The following is a 22,839-nucleotide window of genomic DNA, read 5'->3' as shown; positions in this document are numbered from 1 at the left end:
CCGGCAGGGCCGGGGCTCGCCTTTGCCTGCCCGCCCGCCTGCCTGGCTTTTTTGCAGGGCTGCTGGGAGTTGTGAAGGCGTGTGAGAATCCTGGGAGCTGGTGATGTCAGACCGCTTGGGTCATTTGAAGGTTAGCAGCCTGGGAAGGGTTCACGGAAAGTTCACTCGCATATATTAGGCAATTCAATCTTTCATTCCCTGTGACACAAGTAGTAGGAAGTGAGCTGTTCAGAGGCAGAAGCATCTATTCACGGCCGAGGGGGATCCCGAGCCTCCACCGGAGCTGTTTTATCCCGGGGAGGTGGGCGATTCGCACGGCGTGGGACGCGGCACACACCCGGCGGGCGCCCCAGGAGCTGGACTGACTCTCAAGAAATTTTGGGGGGAAATTGATGGTAGCTAAAACTTGGAATGCGGCTCGCATCCCCCCATCTTGCTGGATTGGCTGGGCAGCCTGGAAAATGGTAAATGATCATTTGGATCAATTACAGGCTTTTAGCCGTGTTGTCTGTCATAATTCATGATTCTGGTCTGGGAAAAAGACCAACAGCCTACGTGCCAAAAAAGGGGCAGAGTTTGATGGAGTTGGGTGTACTTTTATGTGCCATTTTCCTCCACACCTAGAGGAAAGCACTTTTGCAGGCATTCTGTGCAGGGGGAATCATGTTTGACTGTATGGACGTTCTAGCAGTGAGCCCTGCTCAGATGCTGGATTTCTACACTGCGAGTCCGTCTTCCTGCATGCTCCAGGAGAAGGCTCTCAAAGCATGCTTCAGTGGATTGGCACAAACAGAGTGGCAACACCGGCACAGTGCTCAATGTAGGTCCCAACTGTTATTTTTCCACTTTAAAGCAATTACTATTATTATAATTGTTGTTGTTGTTACTTATTTTATTTATTTCCTTGCATGTATTTAAAAAAGAAAGACTGGTAATTAAGCGCAGAGGTAATGAGGGGTGGGGTGAGTTTTTGTGCAAAATGTGGTTTGCAAGCTTTTTTTTTTCTCCTTTTGGCAAGAAAGGAAAAAGGAAAGAAGCACCGGACTTCTTTCTGTTTATCCCTTCTCATGTGCCATATTGATCCTAACAACAGTTGTGGAGCCAAACAGGAACACATAAAATCGTAATGTAATATAGCAAATACTTGCAAAACTCCAACCAGTGAAAGATTAATTTACATAACACCTCTGTGGTAGCTTTTTTTTCCCCCCCTCCTTAATCTAATTTTGTAGCACATTTGCTAATCAGGATGCATGTTGTCTTGAAGTGCATTTTAGCAGAACAGCCAAGCAATTAAAATGTTGATCTCTACAGTTCTTGCAAAAATGTGGGACTGCTGTGGGTAGGTGCCATTCCAAAAATCAGACAGTAGTTAAAAGTTTCCGAAGAAAAGGCAATATTTCTTTGTACTGACCTTGCTGCCACCTTTCTTCTTCACTTTGTTGCTCTAAGAAGTTGCTGTTTTGCTAGAAAACTACTTACTGTGAACACCCTTTGAGTTTAACCATCAATTATTTCTATACCTTGAGATTCAGACAGCGATGCACTGTTAACAGAGAAGTGAGAGTTAGTGGTGGGACACTTCTGAAAATGTGATGCTATGTTATAGGGTCTTGATTTGTTGCTGAAATAGATAGATGATAAACAATAGCAGTATTTTAACACCCCAGTTTCGAGTCTGAGAAATGACAAAAAGTGCCAGAATACATCACTTTATACTATGCTTAAAAGCTTGCAGGATGCTTCACTGCTCTGACGGTGATTTAGATAAATGACTTGGCTATCTATCAAAATGTTTTTAGCACGCTCTCGGACACTTCAGTACACCATTAACTGTATAATGCTGTTGGAAGTTTCTGTTTTGCGGTATGTTAAAAAGTTAACTAGGAATTAGAAGAGTTCTCCCCTCGACATTTCAAAGGGGTGGAGTAGGTAATTGAAAAATAAATTTAAGAGTGTCTGGTGAAATGGTGTGTTTCACTCGGCTCAAAAGTTTTCAGACACTATATGACATTTGTGTGGGTTGAGTAATGAAAACAGAATTGTAAAAATCAGTGACTAGCAGCCTACAACACTGCAAATGTTTTGATGTCTTTACAATTAAAAGGAGACTGTGAAGTTCAGCATGGGATATTTCTTTTATTCACACTGTTTTCAAAATGCTTCAAACAAAATAAACAAACAAAAACAAAGCTTTTACTTCAAAATAGTGTTACTAGCTATGAGACAGCTTCAGTTAGCAAAAACAAAAATCCAAACCAGATGTTTTACTAAAAAAAGCATTTTCCTTCTTTCATGGTTTAAACTTCAGTATAACTTCAGTGGTGATATTGCGGAAACTTGGAATTAAATAAACTTTCCTGGAGTAGGAGGCATATATTCTGTCGTTAAAAGCTTACACTTGCAAAATATTCTTTAAATAACTCCTGGCTTTAAAATGTCCTGCTCTTTCTCTTGTGTGTTGTTAATACCTAGAAGCAGGATTCTTAAAAACAAAATATATGGTGTTTGTTCTTGGGCAAGTTAAACACAGGATTACCCTTATCAGAGTGGAATGAGTGGTAAATATGTCATTTGCCTAGGGCCTGTGATAAGAGACAAGTGTTGATAACAGGAAAGTTTAGCTAATCAAAGAAACTCATATTAAAAGAGCAAATAAAAATACAGGAAAATGTATTCAGAAATCCAGTCTTGTAATTTTGTGAGCAGTAGGATTAATCTTCCCTGCATGGGCATTGAAAATCGGGCTGAAACCTGAATCATAATACAGTGGCTGTAATTTGAACTGTGAAAGTTAATGGTATAGAAATGTGGAAAAACAATTTAGTTAAGAGTCCAAATTAAGATTTCTGTTTGAAATCTTAGAGCAAATTTTGTTTTCAGTTTTGAGGAAAGTGTAAGCAGTTTATGCATGAGTAAATATACAAACGAATTATGAAATACTAAAATTCTCTCAAAGTGTAAGATTTTTGTCTTGCATCTTGTGAAAATATGACAGAATTAGAATTTTCGTGGTCCAGAAAGCTTTTAATAGTTTAAAGGTTGCTCCAGTGCTTATAAATACAAAGATAGCAATATTTTATTCTAACTTTAGCATTTCCTATTTCTCCATTTTTAAGAAGACCTTTGTGATTTGATGTAATGTAATAATAATCTAATTTTGTAATTGTTAGAAGTGTGATAGGGTTTTTTGGTCTAATTTGTTGTTTAATTTTTGTCTCTGCAAAAAAACCCCAGTACACCTGCAGCCATTGACTTAGGCCTTAGAAATATTGCTTTGATAGAGACGTGATTGTAGAGTAAAAGGTAAATGGTTGTTGAGGGAATAGTACATGGGTAGTGCAAACTCAGAGCAGGCCAGTAACAATCCCAGACAGCGTCAGGGTTTCAACTGAAATGCTGGCAAAATTTGCCATTGCAGGGTTTAGGGCAGAATGCTGTAGGTCTCCAACTTCAGCACATCTTCCGTACGTTAATCCTGTTACAATTCACTAAGCTAGTGCACTCCTGCAGCATCATGAATTTTCTAGTCCACGAGGGTCTGCAAAGTGAAAATAGAGGATAAGACGCAACCCAAACATGACCTTAACTTGTGTGGTATTTTTTTTCCTCTCCCCTGTGGGAGGAAAAACCTGCCCTGGGTTTGCAACGCAACTGTTAGCCACTGTATATTGCGCGCTGTGTTACAAGAACGCAAAAAAATCCCCCTGATTTTGCGCTCATATGAGTTTATGTTTTATGTGATTCTAGTTATATTGTTGTTTTATAGTTGATTTAAAATGAGATTATATGTTTGCAAAGAAAATTGTGGACTCAGAAATGGGACTAGAACCAACTTTAATCATAATTTGTTCTCGCGCCTTTTGTTGTAAGATAAAAATCAGGTCAGTATAATTCAATTAGACGAGGATAGTTCTTAAGAGGACAAAAGAGTTAAGATTGCAAGAATGAGTAATTTATCGTTTCTTAAGGAACTTAGAATATTCTGCTCCCTCATAGTGCAGTGGCAACAAATACTGAGAGAAAACCAGTAACTTTTGGTGAAACGTGAGCTAACTAAATACTGCGGAAGTGGGAACAGGACAGGTCTTGAGAGAGGAGCTGCAAAGAATGGAGATCTGACCTTGGAAAAGCCTATTAAAAAAAGTCTTCATTAGTCTTCATTAATTAAACAGGCAAAAAAACAAATGAGCAGGCCCAAAACAAGAGTAAGTTTGCTTGGCATTATGTAGTGTTTCAGCTAATTATATCAAGTAGATGACTACTGCCTACTGCATTTCCTTAGGGTTAGAAGCATAGAAAATTTGATGAAATCAAAAGTTACGGACATGGCAGCGGAACACTCTGGGATGTCGAGGCTCACATATATACAGTATACAGTTCTTATTTCAGTTTGGTAGGAAGTGTTTGCCTAGAGAGGAGCTAGCGGGTATTAACTTTCAGAAAGTTCATGAAGGTAGGACTCTCGAAATCATGCGTTTTCCTTCAAAATTCTGGATTATGGTGATGTTTGGGTCAGATTCTGTCTCTGCAAGTACTGGAAACATCTGTGTTTCACAAAAAAAAAAAAAAAAAAGCTCACTACTTTATTTTCTTTCATCTTTCTGAATTAAAAAACAAACATTTTGAAGTGAAGGACTTGTAATCTGCATTCCCAAGTATCAAATTGCTGCAGGTGTGTTTGCTAGTGCCCAGAAGGCAAGATCTGTTTGAACCAGGTTATTTTCTTTGAAGTTCCTCTATAAACTTTACAGCTAAATGGCTAGGACTGATTTGCTTAGGGATGGAGTCTTTGTTTAAATTTTTATATGTCTAGCTTAATGCTCTGAAATATGTGATGAAAAAATGTTTGTTTCTGATCCACTTCATAAAAAAAAAATAAAAATAATTGTGTGGGGATATTTTCCTTCCAAAATAACTGAAAGGGGAAAACTATTCTCTACGTAGACTGTGATGCAGTTAGTCTGATTCGGCTGCTGGCACAGGAAAACTCTAATGGACACGCACCACCGTCAAAAACTCCAGACAAAAATGATGAGAGGCTTTCGCTGATGAAGTCAGGGTGGGATAAGCTTGGAGGAAAAGCAATGTATCTTTGGGTGACTCCCTGCTTGCCTAATGAGTCTGTGCAGCAAAGGTGCAACTTGTCAGAACAAAGCCAGGCTTCTGAGGCGATGCCTTGAAGAGGGTTACGGTGAAGTTAAGGAGTTGAAAGAGGGAGATAGTGTTTCAGACAGCGAAGTTAGTCATCCTCACATCCAGTTAAATCCCTACTTACTGCTGAGCGGTTTTTGTTAACCATGTGTGCGTCACGCCAGCCCCGCAGCCCGGCCAAGCCGAGGGGCTTTGCCCGGGGGAGCGAGGCGCCCTGCTCGGCGGATTACGGTCCCACCTCCCCGAAACACGCCAAGTGACTGGTTTTGCTCAGGTCTGATTTATATACCGCCCTTTACGCAGCCGATGAAGTGCGGCTGTGTTACACAGCCAGCATTTAGATTTGGGAGCGGGGCTGTGAAAGGCACATTGTGCTCGGTGGACTGCTGTCTGCCGCGGTCGGCCACGCTATGCCCCGTCCTATTGAGACCTCAAAAGCAGAGCACAGCTGTGATGAGTTTCCAGATCTGTTTGGCCGTGGGGACCGGCCCTGGTATGCGTGCGAGCCGGGGGGAACATCCCTCTCCCCTCACGGTTTCTGCCTGGGGGGCTGGCAGCAGCTTCTGAGCAGTGAATTTACAGGGGCGGGCGGCTGGGGCCAAATTAGTTGTGGTTTCAGAGGGCTTTCCAGAGCTTTGCTATGCTGTAGCACGCAGCCCCACGAGAAAGGATATCAGTTGATGTATAAAATGGCCAAGGAACTTCGGTAAATAGACTTTACCCTTCAAATCCAGAGGTCCTGGCAGCGGCTGTGCGGGAGGGTGGGGTTGTACTTTTCCCCTTCCTGTACTTGGACACTTTTGATTATCCAGACTTTCTGGGACTGAGCAGGGCTGCCTAATAACAAAGCCTGCATAATATAATTGCCTAAATAGGCCTATTGTCCTTTTCAAGTCACTGTGCTGTGAAATCTTTCAACTTTTTGCTGAAAATATTGCATCTAACGTTTAGATGGCTTAGTGGCTGCAGCGAGGAGGGGATCCTTTACCCTCATTTCTCATTGCCGAGTGGTTGAGAATTTGATTCTATTCCTGCCCCCTATTGATGTTTACTCCTTTTGGGAAGCAAATATTTTAGCCCCTTCTGGCAGGGTAAACTGCCAAAAGTAATAGGCCTGGAAATACAAATCTATGATTGATTTTGACCTTTGCTCATGTGCATGAAGTCTGTCCCCATGCACTGTGACCCATGCCACTTCTTGCTGAAATCCAAGCCCTTTCTAACCAAATGGAACCACAAAAATACAAGCCACAAAATGCTCAAAACTATTCTAAAGTAACAGAATAATAATTTTTTCTGTGCTTCAGGAAAAAGTATAGACAAGAGGGTAACAAAACTGGATTTTCTAGCAGGCAAACCAGGAGTAATGTCTTACTGCTGCCACCTTTTTATGAGAACCATATTCCAGATATAAAAGAAACAGACTACTATAATGTGGAAATGATTCTGTGCAGTTTTTTGGTCACAGTAATCCTAGCTGTTTCTCCTGATTGTAATCTGTAAACAACTTGCATGCAAACCCATGGATTTTAAACTGTCTTTTTCAAAATAATTGAAGGTCTGGGATTTTATTAATTTGTCATTGCATGAACAAATGTGTTTCAAAAGTTAAGAATGTCAGAAACAGTAGCCTAAAGTTAGCATCCTAAATCCACATTTCATGGCTTCATTTCCAAATATGCTGAGCATCTAGGAGTTCCCTCAGCACTTTTTAAAACAGGCCATATATTTGAATGATCAAATACTATTTAAAACCTTCATTTAATATTAAAAATGTTTACAGGACTGTTCCACTTCCCCCGAACTACATGAAAAAGTAATTAAATGACAGTGTTCGCAACATCAACAGTGAAAATAGAGACACTTATGAGACAAAGTAGGACTTCCTTATAAAAACATATTAGTCTTTCCATAAATTTACAAATCAACTGATTTTTTTCCTTATATTTTGTCTGACTCACAGGTTTCTCTGATTTTCTGTTTGCTTCTCTGCAGTAAAATCTGCTCAGTAGATATTAATTGTGGTATAGATTTTAATAGCTACATTATCTTCTTCATATACTCACTTATCATTTGCAGCTGCTCAGGATTGCTTTCCCAGTGGCAGTGAATTAATATGACTTTGGTCACTGTGCATTTTGCTTATTTGCAGGGAGGGAGGAGGGGAAATCTAGCTTTCTTCAGCTCATTTTAGTAATCTGAATAGGAGCGTAGAACTTGCATCATGTGACAGGGCAGCTCACCAGCATGAGGTCCCTGTGTGAGAACCTCCCTTGTACATGACAATCTGATAAGGATATCATGTGGTTTAGAAACACATTCCCACAATGTTCACTTCTTTGTCCCTTTATTTGGGAGTGGGTAGGAAAAAAACTTTCAACAAACTAGTGCTAGCCCTTATATAATTGACCCCACTTTATTTTAGTGTTCTGTTTGAGCCTTGCAGCTTCTTCAAATACTTTTGTTAAGAGAGGTGGAAATATAATCCAGCAAGTCTGTGTTAAAGAATCCTAGACACAAAGTATAAAATATACCTTCTGTTCTCCTTGGACAAGGTGATTTTTCTTTCCCCTGCTTATGCCATATGTAAACTGAATATTATAAAACGATGTAAGTTAAATATACACATGCAGGTGACACTTGTATAGGTTTAATAGGTTAAAGCTTGAATGAGTATTTATAAATTCTCAGGGGGCTCTGGATCCTCACTGCTAAGGACATGATGTTAGAGTCCATCCATAGTTTGGAAGGATTTCCGTTTTATGCACTTTCAGTGACTTACATCTTACCCTCTAAGTGCATCCCCTAGGAAAAAAAGCAGAGAAATGTCTTGCAACAAAGAGATTTTTTTAGCACCGCTTAGTTTCTTTTAATGGTTTGGAGGATCTCTTTCCATTGAACCATAATATTTTTCTCTAGGCTCACATTGTATTTTTAGCAAGGATCTTTGAACAATAAAATGACAAATTAAGGATGTCTTTGTCTTTTACAGCCTTATCTAGTGAAGCACTTAAATGCACTCAACTCTCCACCCTCGATTTTAATAAGAGTTTCAGAGACAGAGTGGTTGTATGAGTGAGCCTTTGGTGTATTTACGTGCTGATACTTTTAAGAAATACCAGTAAAAGTTCATGTCACTGTGCTGGATGTTCAGCACAATGAACATCCAGCATCTCTTCTTAAAAATAAAGAAGGATCATTCTTCTTTTAAAGATGCATAGCAGAGATGTGGAACAATTAAACATGTTGACCAGTGTTTCACCAACTGGAGACAAAAGCCAGTTTGATTTAACACAGATTTCCTTCAGTGGGTGCTTTGATTATAGAAAGCCATTTGTGCCTGAAAGATAGAACCAGTGGAAGAAATGGTTCAGTTACTACTTCCCCAAAGCCAAACACAAAAACCCCCCACAAAAAAAGAACAAAACCCAAACAAATCAAAAGAAAGCCAACCAGAAAAAAAACCAAAACAAACCCACCCCACCAAAACAGTTAAAGAACACAAAAAATCTCTTGAATCCTGCTTTTTTTTTTTTTTTTTTTTTTTAATGTGAATGCAGCTTGAGATAATTTCTTAAGTGACCATTAAACCACTCTGCTGGTCCTCTCTGCCAGGCTGGCTGATGACACAGCAGCACATCATATAGAGGTGTGTATCTCATCTCCTATGAGAGTTCCTTCATCTTCCAGTCCTGTACCAGAATCACTCCTCTGCCAGCTGCCAGCTGGTGGCTGATACCAAGAGGATTTCTAGGTTCTTGCATGATAAGTGAATGTCACAGCATCTGAGTTGATTCAAGTACTTCACTTGTTCAAAAATACCAATTTGGGACCAAGGTGTTCAGGCACAGTGCAGCTCTGCCCTGGCTTTTGGGGGTCTCGGAGCCTCCAGCACTTTTGCTCAGGGACTGGCTGTGGGCAGAGCCCGAGGCAGGAAACAGGCTCCTCTGCAACTTTAATTCCTCATCTTCTACTCAAAAACTCCCAAGAAGACCAGAGTTGCCTGTCTTTCCAAGACTGAACATTCACTCGCACATGAAGAAAAAGGAGTTGGAAAACTGTGTCACAGTGCCATCTGGCGATACCTGACACCGAGACCTCCCCTTGGGCAGGGGCTGGGGATCTGCAGGCAGATGCTTTCCCCCAGGACCTTGGCTTAGGCACAGGGAAACCCCTGTGCCCCTCAAAGCTTGACTCTCAGGATTTTGCACTCCTCTCTGGGCTGCTCCAATCAAAGGTGCTAAATTCTCTACAAACTTTCCCTCCTTCACAGAGATCCACCTTCACTGATCCACCAGCCTGCGGGTTTTGGCTTAGGGCACAAGTGAAAGGACTGGCTAAAATGCCACGCATGGCTGAACTTTTTTATTGTTAAGATCAGGTCCTGAGCTTGGGGGTTCTTTCTTTGGTTTTAAGCCATTGTTCATGCTGCTGCCTTTCAACTTTTGGTCTGAAGAGGTTTTTCCTTTTCCCCCTCATCTTCCAGAGTAATCCTTAGCATTGCTTTGTTGTTTGAGTTTCCTCTTTTCGTTCAGCTGAGGAAGAAATTTTATTAGTTACTGGATGAGGGAGGGTATATGTCAAGTCCTCCTTAGAGGTTAGCTGGAAAGTCTTGGACTTTATAAAGATCTTTCTGATTTCACTCCACACTTTGAACACTAAGGTGTAAAATGCAGAACAAATGGCAAATTACCTATGTCTTTCAGTGTCTTTGATCAGGGAGGCTAACAGGCTACTTTTCCCAAGTCTTCATCCCCTGGTGAACCTCTGCCTTCCTCTCTGCATTTGGAGAGCACATTCCGGCTGTGTTTTTTCTAGTTGCACATATAGTCACATGCTATACATGTTAGGTATGTGAACTGCTCATCTTTCTATGCTTTGTGCGTATTGCCACATTCACTTCTGACACCACACCAAGAAGAATCCATTATCTCCCTGAGGTTTTGAAAAGAAGGCTTCAGCTGCCTGCAAGAAGTCAGAGCTGACTCATATCCTTCTCTGTTTTTTGGTTTTTTTTTTTTGTTCTTCCTTCTCCGAATCCTTTCCTTTCTCTGTGTTTTGGTGAGGTCCTGGAAGACTTTTGTGGTTAAACCATGAGCTGTGTGTTAGGATGCACTGCATGTCTGGAGGCAGTTTGGGAAAATAGCTGTTCTCTTCTCCCTGAAATGGAGTCCATTATGAACACTGCAATTGTTCACAGGGGCTGTTTTTACCTTCACCAAAATGTGAAAGCAGAGCTCAGTTACAGCATGGTACACTGGCACTGCCCAGCAGTACTGTGTTTGTTATGCTTTTGCTAACTTGGATTTCTGTGCAGAACAAGAAAATACTTTGACAAAAAGAGGTTAGGAAGGAATGACGCAATGAAATGAGATTAAATCAGAGTATTGGTTTCCTTGGAACACATATTTGGCTTTTTATCAACAATCTTTTCCCCATTTTTCAAATAAACACATATTTTCACATGATAACTGTATTTGAAATATTAATCCTTCCAGGGCTGCGTTACCTTTGTTTCTTCTTCAAAGTCCATTACTGTGAAAAGGTTGCTGTTCCTTAGGCTGTTTCAGCTTCAAAAGAATTTTAGGGCCTGGTCTATTGGAAAGCTTGGGGGTATAATTAGTGAAAATGGAAATAGATGCAAGAGAAATTTAGTTCCTGATGTTTTAATTTAGTGTGGTACTACCATGTGTCATTGAAGAAGATTCTTAAAGGCAAACGTAATTATTTCATTATGGTCTTCAGAATGCTTTCATTGGTCTTAATGACAATAAGCTGCATAAGGAGTCATACATTTTAATTAGACCTTCTTATATTTACATCAGATAAATAACAAATAATTGATAAAAAATAAGTCTTCTGAATGGATGATTTCACACAGAGCTCTGGTTACAGTTTAATGATAAAATATTTCTCTTATTGTTTTGCATTTTAATTATGTAGCATTACTACTTTAGCAGATATCTCAAAATACTGTTATTTCCATCCATTTCATTAGATTCACAACTTATTTATATGAATCCGAAGAGAGAAGGTGTTTTTCAACATATATACCTGAAAATCTGTTTCCAGCTTTCATTAATCTCAGCTTGAATTAATTTCTTACATACTTTTTTTTTTTTTTTTTTGTGACAATCTCCAGTAAAAGCTAGTTGGAAGAGGAGTCAGAGCTTTTCCTGTATCTACATAGGAGCAAGCCCAGCCATGATCAAACCCCAAAACTTCTGTAGACGTCAAGGAATATGAAATTGTAGGTCTTGTAGTGAAATTTTCTAAGGAAAACTTGGATGCATCTTTCTTATCAGTTTTGTTTAAAGTTTTATGCCTTTGAAAATCCTACTGATACCTTTTTATAATTGTCTGTATACTTCAGCATGCATTTAAAATTCCTGGTTTTAATTTTCTTTAACCCCTTTATTGGTCAGTTTAATACCAAGATAAATTATTTTAGAATTTTGCTATTTACAAGAGTCTTTCCTGTTTGCAAGCTCTCCAGCATTTCATTTTAGTAACAAAACATATTTCACATGATTCATTCCTCAGAGTATAACAAACGCTAATTGTTGTTATTGATTTTAAATTTCACAACCATTACAAGTAACCCAGATGAGTGGCAGATAAAGAGTAATAATCCATGGAGTTCTGGAAGTGTTTCATGTTTGTCTGTAGTACTTTAAGTGATCAATAGTAAGTGCCCCATTGAAACTAACTGCTGTATCAAATAACAGTAAATCAAATGAATGTGCTTACAGATTATTTATTGAAAGCTCTAATTGTTCACTGGGGCCCTGCTTATCTCGGGAAACAATAGAAGGCAGTGATCAGGCAAACTGGTTTGCAAATGCCTGGGGTGCCATGAAACAGCAGGGTCTCCCTATCCCTGGGTGGTATGTGAGCTTTCCAAAATGTGCCCCCATCCCACTGGGATTTTCTGGTCCCAGGGTAAGGTGGTCAGAGGTGAGTTTTCTCAGAGAGCATCCCTTGAGCTCATAGGTTACACTTTTTTTAAATTACTCTTTCTATATGTTGTCATCTTTGGATGACAAACTTGTTTCTGGTGGGTAAAGTGTGGGAAAAGAGCTAAGAAGATTTTCCAAAATTTTTGACTAGTCCATGTAATGAAAAGCAAAACAGGATCAGATCTTAGAAAGGGAAGTAATGGAAAGCATATTGAACTTACTCTGTAGAAAGCTTGCCTAGTTTATATTACAGTTTGGGTCAACTCTGTGCAGCTATGCAGTTGTCAGACTTGTGCAAATACTAAGAAATTAAGAGCAGAGATTTCTAACAGACAGCCCTCCATCGCTGATTTTACTAATTTCTTGAAATGGCTGCTCTACCTGGTCACAGTGACTCAGTGAAATAATAGTGCCACAGGTTGGAGGTTTTCTGGATCTTCAAGTAAAATGGGTAGTCTTACAGATAGTTTTACAGCTATCTACAATTTTTAATATCCTTGAGGTGTTGGCAGTAATACTTTGCTGTGTCTTAGAATCCTTTGGGTATTGGCAGAGACACAAAACCAGTCCTTCAGAAAGTTTGGGACGATTGCATTGAATGAACTGTGACAACTGGAAAAACATTTGTAAATATTAGCCTAATTTCTCAGAAAATAAGGGTCCAAATCTCTCAAACATGGCAGGAACAGGGACTTTTTCCCCCTAAAGAAAAGGTATGTTTTATGAAATATAAGCATAGTGTAATAGTAGATACTCATAATATAGACATTTTAAAATTATTAGAGCACAGTAACCAGAGATTTTCTAAATTTTAACCTCATAGGGAAAAAGTAGCTTCAGTTTTTCGAAGTATGTTTTGCCTTAAGTTTCTTGGGACATCACTTACAAGGACTGAATGTTGCTTTTTCGGTTCTTTGGAAACAGAGTACTTTCTTTTTGTCATATTCTATATAAAGTATGGCTGACGTTTTTCCTGTTTTCAAGGTAGGGATATTGCAGTCAGTTGTGAATTGCTTATCTGGGAAAAAAAAAGATTCACTGCTGAAGGCAGGTATTGAATAAGAAAGACCAGGTGACTAGGAAATGCTGTTAGCACATATGTGTTTTCCTGAAGTACAGTGTGTGCATATTTTTTCACTTCAGAGTGAGAATAATAATGACAGAAAGTCAAAGTACAGGTAAGATTAGGAGCATTCCTCACTCCAACAGTTTAATAGGAAAATCTACTGCAGGTAGAGAATAGGAAAACAGAATATTGGGAAATGTGCCCTCCAGTCATGGTACTCATCTTGTCTCCAGGCTATTATGAATGTCTTATTTTACTGATCTTAAATCTTCTAGGCAGAGTGTGGAAGTGTGCTCTGAGCCACAGTCAATAGAACTGCTACCAGTTGGCTCTGGGACGCTGTGCTTCTTCCCAGATTTCAGCTTTTGCTGGACCTACAGTGAGAGGGGCAGAGGGATGTTTACCATGTTAACTGCACTGATGGAAAGTTATAAGAAAAAAAAATCAAAAAACCAGAACAAACTATTTTATAAACTCAATGTGAAGGTGCTGTGAATTACAAGAAAAGGAAATTTATTAGTGTCTTAGTTTTCATGTTACCTTCCCCACTGTGTTACCATTTTTAGTCTGGCAGGCATGAAATTCAGAAATACTGAAATTCCACTCAGGTGAGCATTACAGCTTGGTAAACTCTATATTTCATTTTCTCTCTCAAAATATAGTGGCAAAGTTCTTCAATATACCATAAACTGGAATTATTTACATTATATATACATATATACATGTTGAGGTTAGCTGCTCTTAGTACTGCACTGTCCACAGTCTGGCAGGCTGAGGGGATGGAGGACGACAGAGTATGTCCCTCTTTTGGTCTCAGATGTTGCAAATGTATGTGTGCTGTAGGATGTTAGAAAGGTCAAGTTTTGGTCTGACTGTCCTTATATTTGCAGATAAGCTCAAGTGATGAAAGCCATATTTTTCCTGTTATTGTGTCATGTCTGAATGGAAATAATGGATTGTTTTAATTATACCCCCACAGAGCAGCGACGTGGGTGCAATTAGGCTAGTGTAAGGAATAATCTTAACACTTGCTTGGAAAGTGGGCTACATGGATGTAAAACATACATGTAAAAGCCCAGGGGTTCACTGTGGTGATGCTGGGGCATGGGAGATATGTACTGGGATATCTGTCTCACTTGAGAAGCTACCTTTGCCTTTCCCAGTCTACACCCTGCCCTGTTCTCCTGCAGCAGGCTGCTACTGGACAGCAGCAAGAAACTCATGGCTCCATTTCATGGCCCGAGCCTTGCCAGCTTCAGCAAATGGCCCTGGGTTGTAGGGGCATGGCTGGGAAGTTGGAAATGTGCTTCTCCCCTCCCCACTGCCAGAATGTTGGTAACCTTTGGGAAAGGGCCAAAGCGTGGCTGCCTGGGGTCTGCTGGTTCAGCAGGTTTCATCCCAGCTCCATTGTGGTATGAAACCATACATGATAAGGAATCATACTTCTGGGTGGCATAATGCCAAACTAAGGTCTACAGCGAGGGCCCAAGCAAAGAGATACCAAGCTTCATAGTTGTCCACTGCCTTGTAAAAAAGGTGAGTGCTGTGTGATGGGGCTGTCGAAGAAAAATAAGGAATTAGACATCCTTTTCAAAGGAAATCAAAACTTAGAATTAGCAAAGCAATAAAAACCTTCTAAAGTGAAAGCTGGAAACAATACATTTTTAATAAAATGGGCAGTTACTCTAATTGCTGAACCCCTACTGTTCAATTTCTTTTAGTGTCCTTATTCATTAAATTCAGCATACTTACACTTATTATTTACAGATGTATGCATTTTAACTTGTTTATAGAAACCATGCCTCGCAGAAAGCTGTGGATGGTATAATACTAATTTGTGTTTATTGCTGCCTATAATATGCAATTTTAAAAACAATTAAAGATAGCGGTGGAGCTCATCATTGGAGCCAACTTCCAACTGCCCATGAAAAGTAAAATATTAGTACCGTGTGCTGCCTTAAAAGGTTATAGGCCGTTTGTAGTGAGTTGATAACATACCCATTAATGAAGAATTTACCTGTTCTTAAGGATTTTAAGCTCAGCAGTCTAGTTTCTAGATAATGTTCTAATGTAACCCATTTAAACATATGTGATGGAGTTCATAATTGCCCTTGTAAATGGGTATAGAAAGGAGGGTATATAAATCAATTAGTGATATCCAGCAGTGTGGCTGTAATACAAATTAATTGTAATGATAAGCATTTTAACTGCTACTCTCCTAACTTGAAGTAATTTTGATCACTGAATTGGTTCTTGTTGAGTCACTCTATTAATTTTAGGGTTTGAAAACACTTAAAGATCAAAATGTTCTGAACTAATGGTCCTAAAATTTGAGAAACAAAATGATACGTAAAATATTGCACAGCAAGTCAGTTTTATGGCATTTCCAAAGAGAGCACAATAGTTTTATTTTGTCCATGTGATACTGAACAACTGTGTAATAGTATTACATGATTAAAGATATTAAAACACTCATTTTCTTGTTGGATTCAAACCACAGCAAAAAGTCATGATGACTAGTGTCATAAGATATGTTGACTGTATAGAAAATAAAAAATTTATTTGGCAGACATAGTGCCAAAAACTAATACTAGCTTGGATAGGAGGTGAGTTTTGAAGAATAAAATAATTCTTTTAGAATAATACTTTGAATTATTCTGTTTCAAACCCTCAAAATACTATAAAACATTTAATAACTATAAATGGAGACTTTATGACTTAGTAAAATACCTGGATGTGTATAGAGATTATAGCAAATATTTCAATGCCCTTTCAATTTTCATTTCTTACTGATGATACTAGATCTGGGTTTTCTCCCATTTATGTTTACAAGAGCCATTTTTTGGAATCAGTGGAGTAGCAACACTGTAAAACCTAGCTGAAAAAAAGAATCAGGCCCCTTTTGTTTTTAAGTGTTTCTTTCCTTACAGTGGGCCTTTTCTTAAAATGCTTGATCCTGTAGGGAAAACACTGAATTTGTTACACCACATTTGTATCAATAGGCCACAGAAATAGGCTTCTTTTTAATAAATAAAGAATAAAGATGTTAGAGTTCTCATCCTCTCCACATTTGTGTCTCTTCTTGGCCTATGTCACTTTATTCTACATAAGGATCTGACCATAGGCATTCACAGGTAAAGCAGCCAGGGTCTAAATCATAAGAAAATTTCATTTGCAAAGGAAAATCTAACTTCATGCAGATGATGGCACAATTATGTTTTGTTTTGTTTTTTTTTAAAGAAGATTCTATTTTTCAGTTTTGCAATAATGCGGAATTTTCACTTGAGACTGATGCAGTTTTGCATTGTAACAGACAGGCAGAAAATCACCGACCTGAAAAAACTACAGAGCTAGCATCTTTCGGATGTTTTTCTTCAGTTTTCCATACGATTTATTTTTTTCATTTAACATGTTTTCTTTTTCATTTTGAAGGTAGGCTCCTAATACAAAGTGATGAGCTGCTGCCCTGTAAACTCTGCCTGCAAAACCCTGCGGCCATCCTGTCTCTACTCTTACTTTCACCCTGGCTCACTCATGGTGTCTGCCTGGCCATTTATTTAGTGAAAGATGCTCCTGTTCTCAGTTACTAGCATGTCATTAAGTCTTGCTGTCTTGAGAGTAACACAGGTATAACCAGATGCAGTTCTTGGCCCTGATATAATTAATCCTGACAAGCTTCCTGCTTTCCACGTTTGCTCAGGTGTAAATACATCTCTCTGGCTATACAGACACATAAACCCAAATGTAGAACTACTTTGCTGACATAGCTGTTAAAAAAAAAAAAAAAAATCTAGCCTGAAAAGCAGTATAATTTTCTTTGAAAAGGTGATGTTAGTTATACATACTTCCTCAGGGTTTAGTGGAGCTGGTGCTTGAGAACCAGAAATTGCAAACCTGCGGAGCAGCTGCAGCCTCCTTGTTGTTCTTTACTGCTAACTGCAGTTTATATGTGTGTAGAGAATGTACTTGCAAAAAGTTGTGACTCTGCTGGGAGAAGCACCAAAAGTGGTTGCAGTGACAGCTTCCCCCGTGTACCTGTGGGACACAAGGAAAAGATGCAGCAGTTTCAGACACAGGTTTTTTAGGGTGTTTTCTTTCAGAAATACCTGTTTATGTGTTGGTGATTTTCAGATCATACATACTCAATTTGTAAGACTAACCTGCTAGATTCAGATATAACATCTTGGTGGTATGTGAGGCTTGGACAGTACAGTCAAGAGTAGAGGATTTTGTGGCAGTTTGTAGTGCTGCTTATGCCTGTGTGGTACACAGCGTCCGTATGCACAGTTGTGACTGTGCTGCCTTCAGGAGTGGATTCAGGATTTCTCTTAGGCAACTCAGTTCCCTGCCAGGGCATTCCTGTGTAGTTGTATGTGTGATGGTAATCTTATAGAAAGCTGATTTTCAGCTGGCTGCAGAGATCAGAAAATGAAGGCAAGGTTTCATCATCTCTCCCGAGTTCCCTGCCGGGAGCAGCAGTGGCTCTTGGAGGCAGAGGGCACCCAGCCCTGGGTCACAGTGGGCAGGTGAGTGGGGTGCACATGCAGACTTGGGGGTGCTTCAGAGCCCCTGCAACAGAGGGACCGAGTACAGACTTAACAGACTTCCCTGCTTTGTCATGTATCCCGTGTGAAACCTAGGACAAGACATGTAAGGCTATATTTTGAGGACACCGCTTAGTGCTGTAGACACCTAGGTTCACAGTTGGTATTGAAAATCCCAGCTCGGTACTGCTTGCATTTTTCTAGGAATTTATGATGCGAGCAGATAAAGCTCTTTCACTGTCAGGGCTTCTGTTTCCTGTCTGTAAAGTAAGAATAGCTCTTCCCTTATCTCACTTAGGTGTTACAAAGGTAAAAATATGAATGCTCATGGGTTATTAATGTACTGGAGTGGCAGGGACCATGCTTGTAGATCAGATAAGCAGAAGAGAGAGGGATCTTTCACACTGCTAAATATGGCAGAACCAGAAGCGGTGCTGGTGTGTCTGTGTGGCCAGGGACAGCAGGGCCTGAGGAGAGTCACTCAGGGAATCTGTGCAGGAATGTCGCTCTGGAAGATGTGCTGGCAGGTGGAGCTCCTGGAGTGCCTTATTAAATGCCAGCATGAAGTCAGGTGACCGAATTGCCATGTTTAACTAATGGATTGATAAAGAGGCCAAATTGTGTCATGACAGAAAAGTATGTTACAAAAGAATTTCTACTCTTCAGTGGGCAACTGAGAGATTATATGGGGGAATAATAAAATCTGTGAAGAAGTTAGCTGCTAAGTAATAGAAATTATATTGTGAGAGTGGAATAGAGAAATAACCAGAAGATAGATGCTGTTGTCTTCTGACTTAGAGCAAAAAAATCTGTTTAGCTCTGCTATTTCTACTATTGCAAACTATTTCTTGGCTCTAATCACCTGATATGAATACAGGTTTCAAAGGGCTATACTCCTGTTGTATGGCCAAGATCAGTATCCACTGACTCCACTGACATTTGTTACATGACTCTACTGGTTAACATTACAGATTTGCAATTGAAACTTGGCAATTTTGTTGATGAAAGACATGAAGGAATATGATGCAGCTCTCTCTCTCACCGTTCTAAACTGGGAAAGAGGCAACAAATGAGTGTAAACTCTTTTTTTTCTTTCAGTTGACAAATACAACTTGGTGTATACCCAGCAAAAGCATTTGTTGAATATGAAATTTGTTGGGTTTTTTTGAATCATACTTTAAATTTAGTCTGTGTTTTAACATTGAAATGCTACAATAGTTAAAATGAAAGCGCTCTAAGGACCTGCATTGCAAGTAATGTCTCCCCTCAAGGCTGTGGAGGCCTTTCAGGGTTCATTCTTTCAACTATCTTTTGACTTGGCGGGATCACGATCATTACCATTATTTGAATTGGAGTATCACTGGAAAGTCCTGCAGCGCCAGTTACTGTACAGCACATTCTGAGGCCCTGCCCAAAATAGTGCACTGTCTAAATGCATGAGATGCAGAAGGGTGGGGGAAGAAAATACTGTCCTGATGGTATGTCTGGCTGCAGTGAAGCAATGGCCAAATTTGTACTTGGAACTTCATTAGGGTGAGGATATCAGAGCAGAGAGTGTGCTTCACTGCTTCTTGTACTCCAAGGCGGAGGGCAGAGTTCAGCAGAACCCCTCTTCTCCCAGATGCTTCGGGACAGAAGCCAGCTGTCCCTATCGCTCTTTAGCTGACAAGAGTTGTAGCAGCAAAAGTACTTCAGCTTTAGAGAACTCCTGCCAACTCGGCTGCGCCTATCAGGACTTGCACCTTGTCTGAGATAGTTTTGGCAGCAGCAGCCCGTGCCCTTTGCATGGCCCTTAAAGTGCCCGGGTCTGAGACTCCTTTTAGGTGACCTTGCGTGCAATTTTGTCCATTAGTCCTGTCCTTGCAAACCAGGCTTTTGAGCTCTATAACCTTTACTTCTTTCTAGTTCTGTTGTTCTTTTAATCAAACTGTATGAATCCTGAGCAGCACATAGTGGAAACCTGTTAGATATGCTGTTAGCTTTTAAAATAACAGAAAAGGCTCATTTTTGATTGGGCACCCTCAAAAAGAAACAAAGTCATGGACTTTCATCTTCTGATATGCCTGTTGAAAGTAGAATGCCCCTTTTCAGACCAAATCCAAGCCAGTAGACTTTAGAGGGTTTCTTTGGCTTTCATACCAAATAGAATACCACCAGAATACCACCCTTTTTTAAAGGACAGTCTGGTAGACATGCATGACTTGATTAAAATTAATGCTGGAAAAATTATAACCAAGAATTAAAATAGAATAAATATATTTAACATTATAGCTTTAAGCCAGATGTGTGCAGCTACGATGACATAAATAAAAAAAGAAACACTCAAATGTAGAAAACAAACTTTCTTAGGTACATCTGAAAATCCTGGTATTAATATCTCCATCTGAAGTTTTTGTAGGTTTTAATCCAGGTATGTTGTGTTCACTTGTAATAAGAAGCATTGCTTCCTGAACTTCGATGCATACCTAGCTCTGTAAGGAAAGGTTTTTGACTGTGGTCATTTGTTCTGTGTTAACATTTGCACATGGCTTCTTCCCCTGAGCCTTTTCCTCAGTCCTCCTGTCCTCAGCCCACTCCACCTCCGTGTGTCCCCCCCTGGGAAAAGCAGCGATCCAGCACAGCAAGTGCCAGTAGTGACACAGTAGCACAACTCCTTTGCTTTGTGCTTCTTTCTTTGCAAGGGAGAAAATGGGAGTCTTTCCACAAGGAGAGACTTTGTTTTCCTCTTTCTGTTGTCTGTGATCCCCACCTGTTGTATATATGGTAAAAATATCTGGGACTTATAACCCAGCAACAGTACGCAGCTAGAGTCATGTGTGACCGGGTCAAACACACACTCGCTGGAGGGTCATGGCCAGGTTACTAAGTCAAGGCTGGCAAGTCTCCACGATAATGTTTTCTTTCTCTCTCACTCTTTTTTTTTTTTTTTTTTTTTCCTTCTCCCCTTGTCTCTCTTCCAAGCAAGAGTTTTAAAAAACCCAAACCCTCATAACAATGCAAACTATTTAAGCATGACAAATTCAAAGAAGTTTTTTATTAAAAAAAAAAAAAATGAAGGGGGGGGGGCAAAGTCAATGATATTTTGGATTTAATTTTATAGTATAGTTTTATGTGGCACATGAAAGAGAGAAATTTGTATTGAAACAATTGAGACTCACTTTCCCAGTTCCTGGCTCTTTCCTGGAAGATGATTAAAAGCAGACTTTTTTTTCCAGACGAGACATAAAAATTAAATGATCTACAGTATATAGTTATTTTTTCAAATGTTTGGAGGCTTATAAATAACTTCTACAATCAAATGCACACATACAAGCAGCAGAGAATCTGGTTCTAATTACTTGTACTTTAGTTGAACTTTGGCGTTTCCTTTGACTTTCTGCCTAATGTATGTGAGCTGAGTGCCTTGCACTCCTGCAGTGAATTCACAAAAAGAAAAAAAAAAAAAAAAGAAAGAAAAGAAAAGGCAAAAAATCCAGACTCTTGTTGGTGCCAACAAAAATGAGGGTTAACAGAATGTTTTGACCAAATGCAACACTTTGCTATTCACCCTAATTAGCTGAAATTGCTGCTTCCCACCAGGGACCCTGAGCTCAGTATTCAAAATTCCCTTGAGGCTATCCAGGAAATGCCATTTGCTTTACAACTTCTTATTCTTTTAAAACTCAACTGTCCAAAGTGTGCATTAACATGCAAGCTTAATAATCTAAGCTTCTAGGAGAACATGAAGCATTTTGCAGTGCCTGCCTGCTTCTAGTTGGTCTCAAAATAAAATACCTTCTCCATCTGTCAACACAGTTTAGCTGGCAGTAAATTAGCTCTCAGAAAGCACGCTGTGCTTTTAAAGATCTTATCTGCTACTTTATCTAACCTTTAGAAAAATTTCAGACATCTTAGGAATTGTGAAGTGACCGATTGTTTGAGAGTCCCTGTGTGTTTAAGCTGCATTCAGGTGTTGGGTGACAACACCAAGGCTCTGTTGTCTCAGGTGAGTAGGGATCTTGAAGTGTCACATCCCACAGGACAAGAAAGCAGGGCGTGAAAAAAGTTGCATTTTTTTAATTCTCTTTTTTTTTCCCCCCTTAAATTCTTCCCAAAATTGTAGGACTGCTTTAAAAATGCTTCTTCTGGAAAAAGTCAACTGTCCAGCCTCCATCCTTTATTTTTTTCCTTATTGCTTGTGTACACATGCATAGAAGAAAGCAGCTTCTGCTGTCATGCATCCATTAGCTGTCAACATATTGCAAAAATAACACTTTTTACCTCCTGAGCATGAGTTGCTACAGATGCCTGCACAGGACTTCTGCACAGGCACTGCATACTTTTTCAAGTAAAGCTAAATCCAAGGAAGAGTAGTAAGTCAGAAACTGGAGTAAGAGTCAAGCATGGCTTGAACCTGGGTTCAAGCCTTCTCCAGAAAACTGCACACCTTGTCTGTGTTCAAAAGTGAATGTGCCCAAACTAGATTTTTCTATACAAAAAAGCACCAACAACCCCCCCCCCCCATTCCCAAATAAAACCCCCAAACTTACCAACCAAAATAAAACAACCTAAAAACCAAACTGCCTAGACAGTTGTTCAGCTAATGCAAGCATTATTTTTAGTAGATTAAGTCCTTTTAGTGGCACATGTGTATGGGTGTTTTTGGGACGATCTTCTGATTTCCATTGGCTCCTTCCTCATCATATACCTTTTCAAATTTTCCTGAAAAATATTCTCTAGCAGCACCTTCAACACTTCACTTGCTGACTGTGTGGTGTATTTATGAACTGAGTTGGTTGCATAATCTCTTCTGGGTATCACAATCTCCTGTTATTTCTACAGTGCTTGACAGACCTCTCTGGTGTACAATACTATTTGTAGTTGGAATGCTACTATTGGATGCTGGTACTTGTTTAGGATGAATTGATGAATAAATAGAAGTGTATCAGTATTACTCCTGAAAGGCTGCTTTCTCCAAACTGAAATCACAGAAGGATTGCAGGAGCGCAGTTGTTTTATTGAATGACACAACCTTGTTTTCCCATGGGGAGCCTAAAAGCTGCCTTTTACTGGGCTGGGAGAGTTGAATGAGCTAATACAAAACACATTGTCTGCTGGTATTGGAGTTTTAAAGCTA

The 22,839-nt window shown here is 39.6% G+C and overlaps 1 protein-coding gene across 2 annotated transcripts in view; it reads left to right on the top strand.

Annotated features, from left to right (window-relative positions):
* Positions 1 to 227: 227 nt before the first annotated feature.
* RARB (retinoic acid receptor beta) overlaps positions 228 to 22,839 on the top strand; it is a 91,634-nt gene continuing 69,022 nt past the window's right edge. For both annotated transcript variants that reach the window (XM_088057097.1, XM_088057091.1), the window contains exons 1-2: positions 228 to 464; positions 643 to 820. In XM_088057097.1, coding sequence (XP_087913223.1) covers positions 393 to 464; positions 643 to 820 — 250 coding nt within the window. In that variant the 5' untranslated portion in view covers positions 228 to 392. The remainder of the gene's footprint in view (positions 465 to 642; positions 821 to 22,839) is intronic.

The sequence above is a fragment of the Pseudopodoces humilis genome, chromosome 1 (assembly GCF_049639895.1).
Source record: "Pseudopodoces humilis isolate 2021_Gansu_Grassland_sample_001 chromosome 1, ASM4963989v1, whole genome shotgun sequence".
In the NCBI taxonomy this organism is placed as follows: domain Eukaryota; kingdom Metazoa; phylum Chordata; class Aves; order Passeriformes; family Paridae; genus Pseudopodoces; species Pseudopodoces humilis.
The sequence above is the reverse complement of the archived record's forward strand: the minus strand, read 5'-3'. Positions and strand labels throughout refer to the sequence as shown.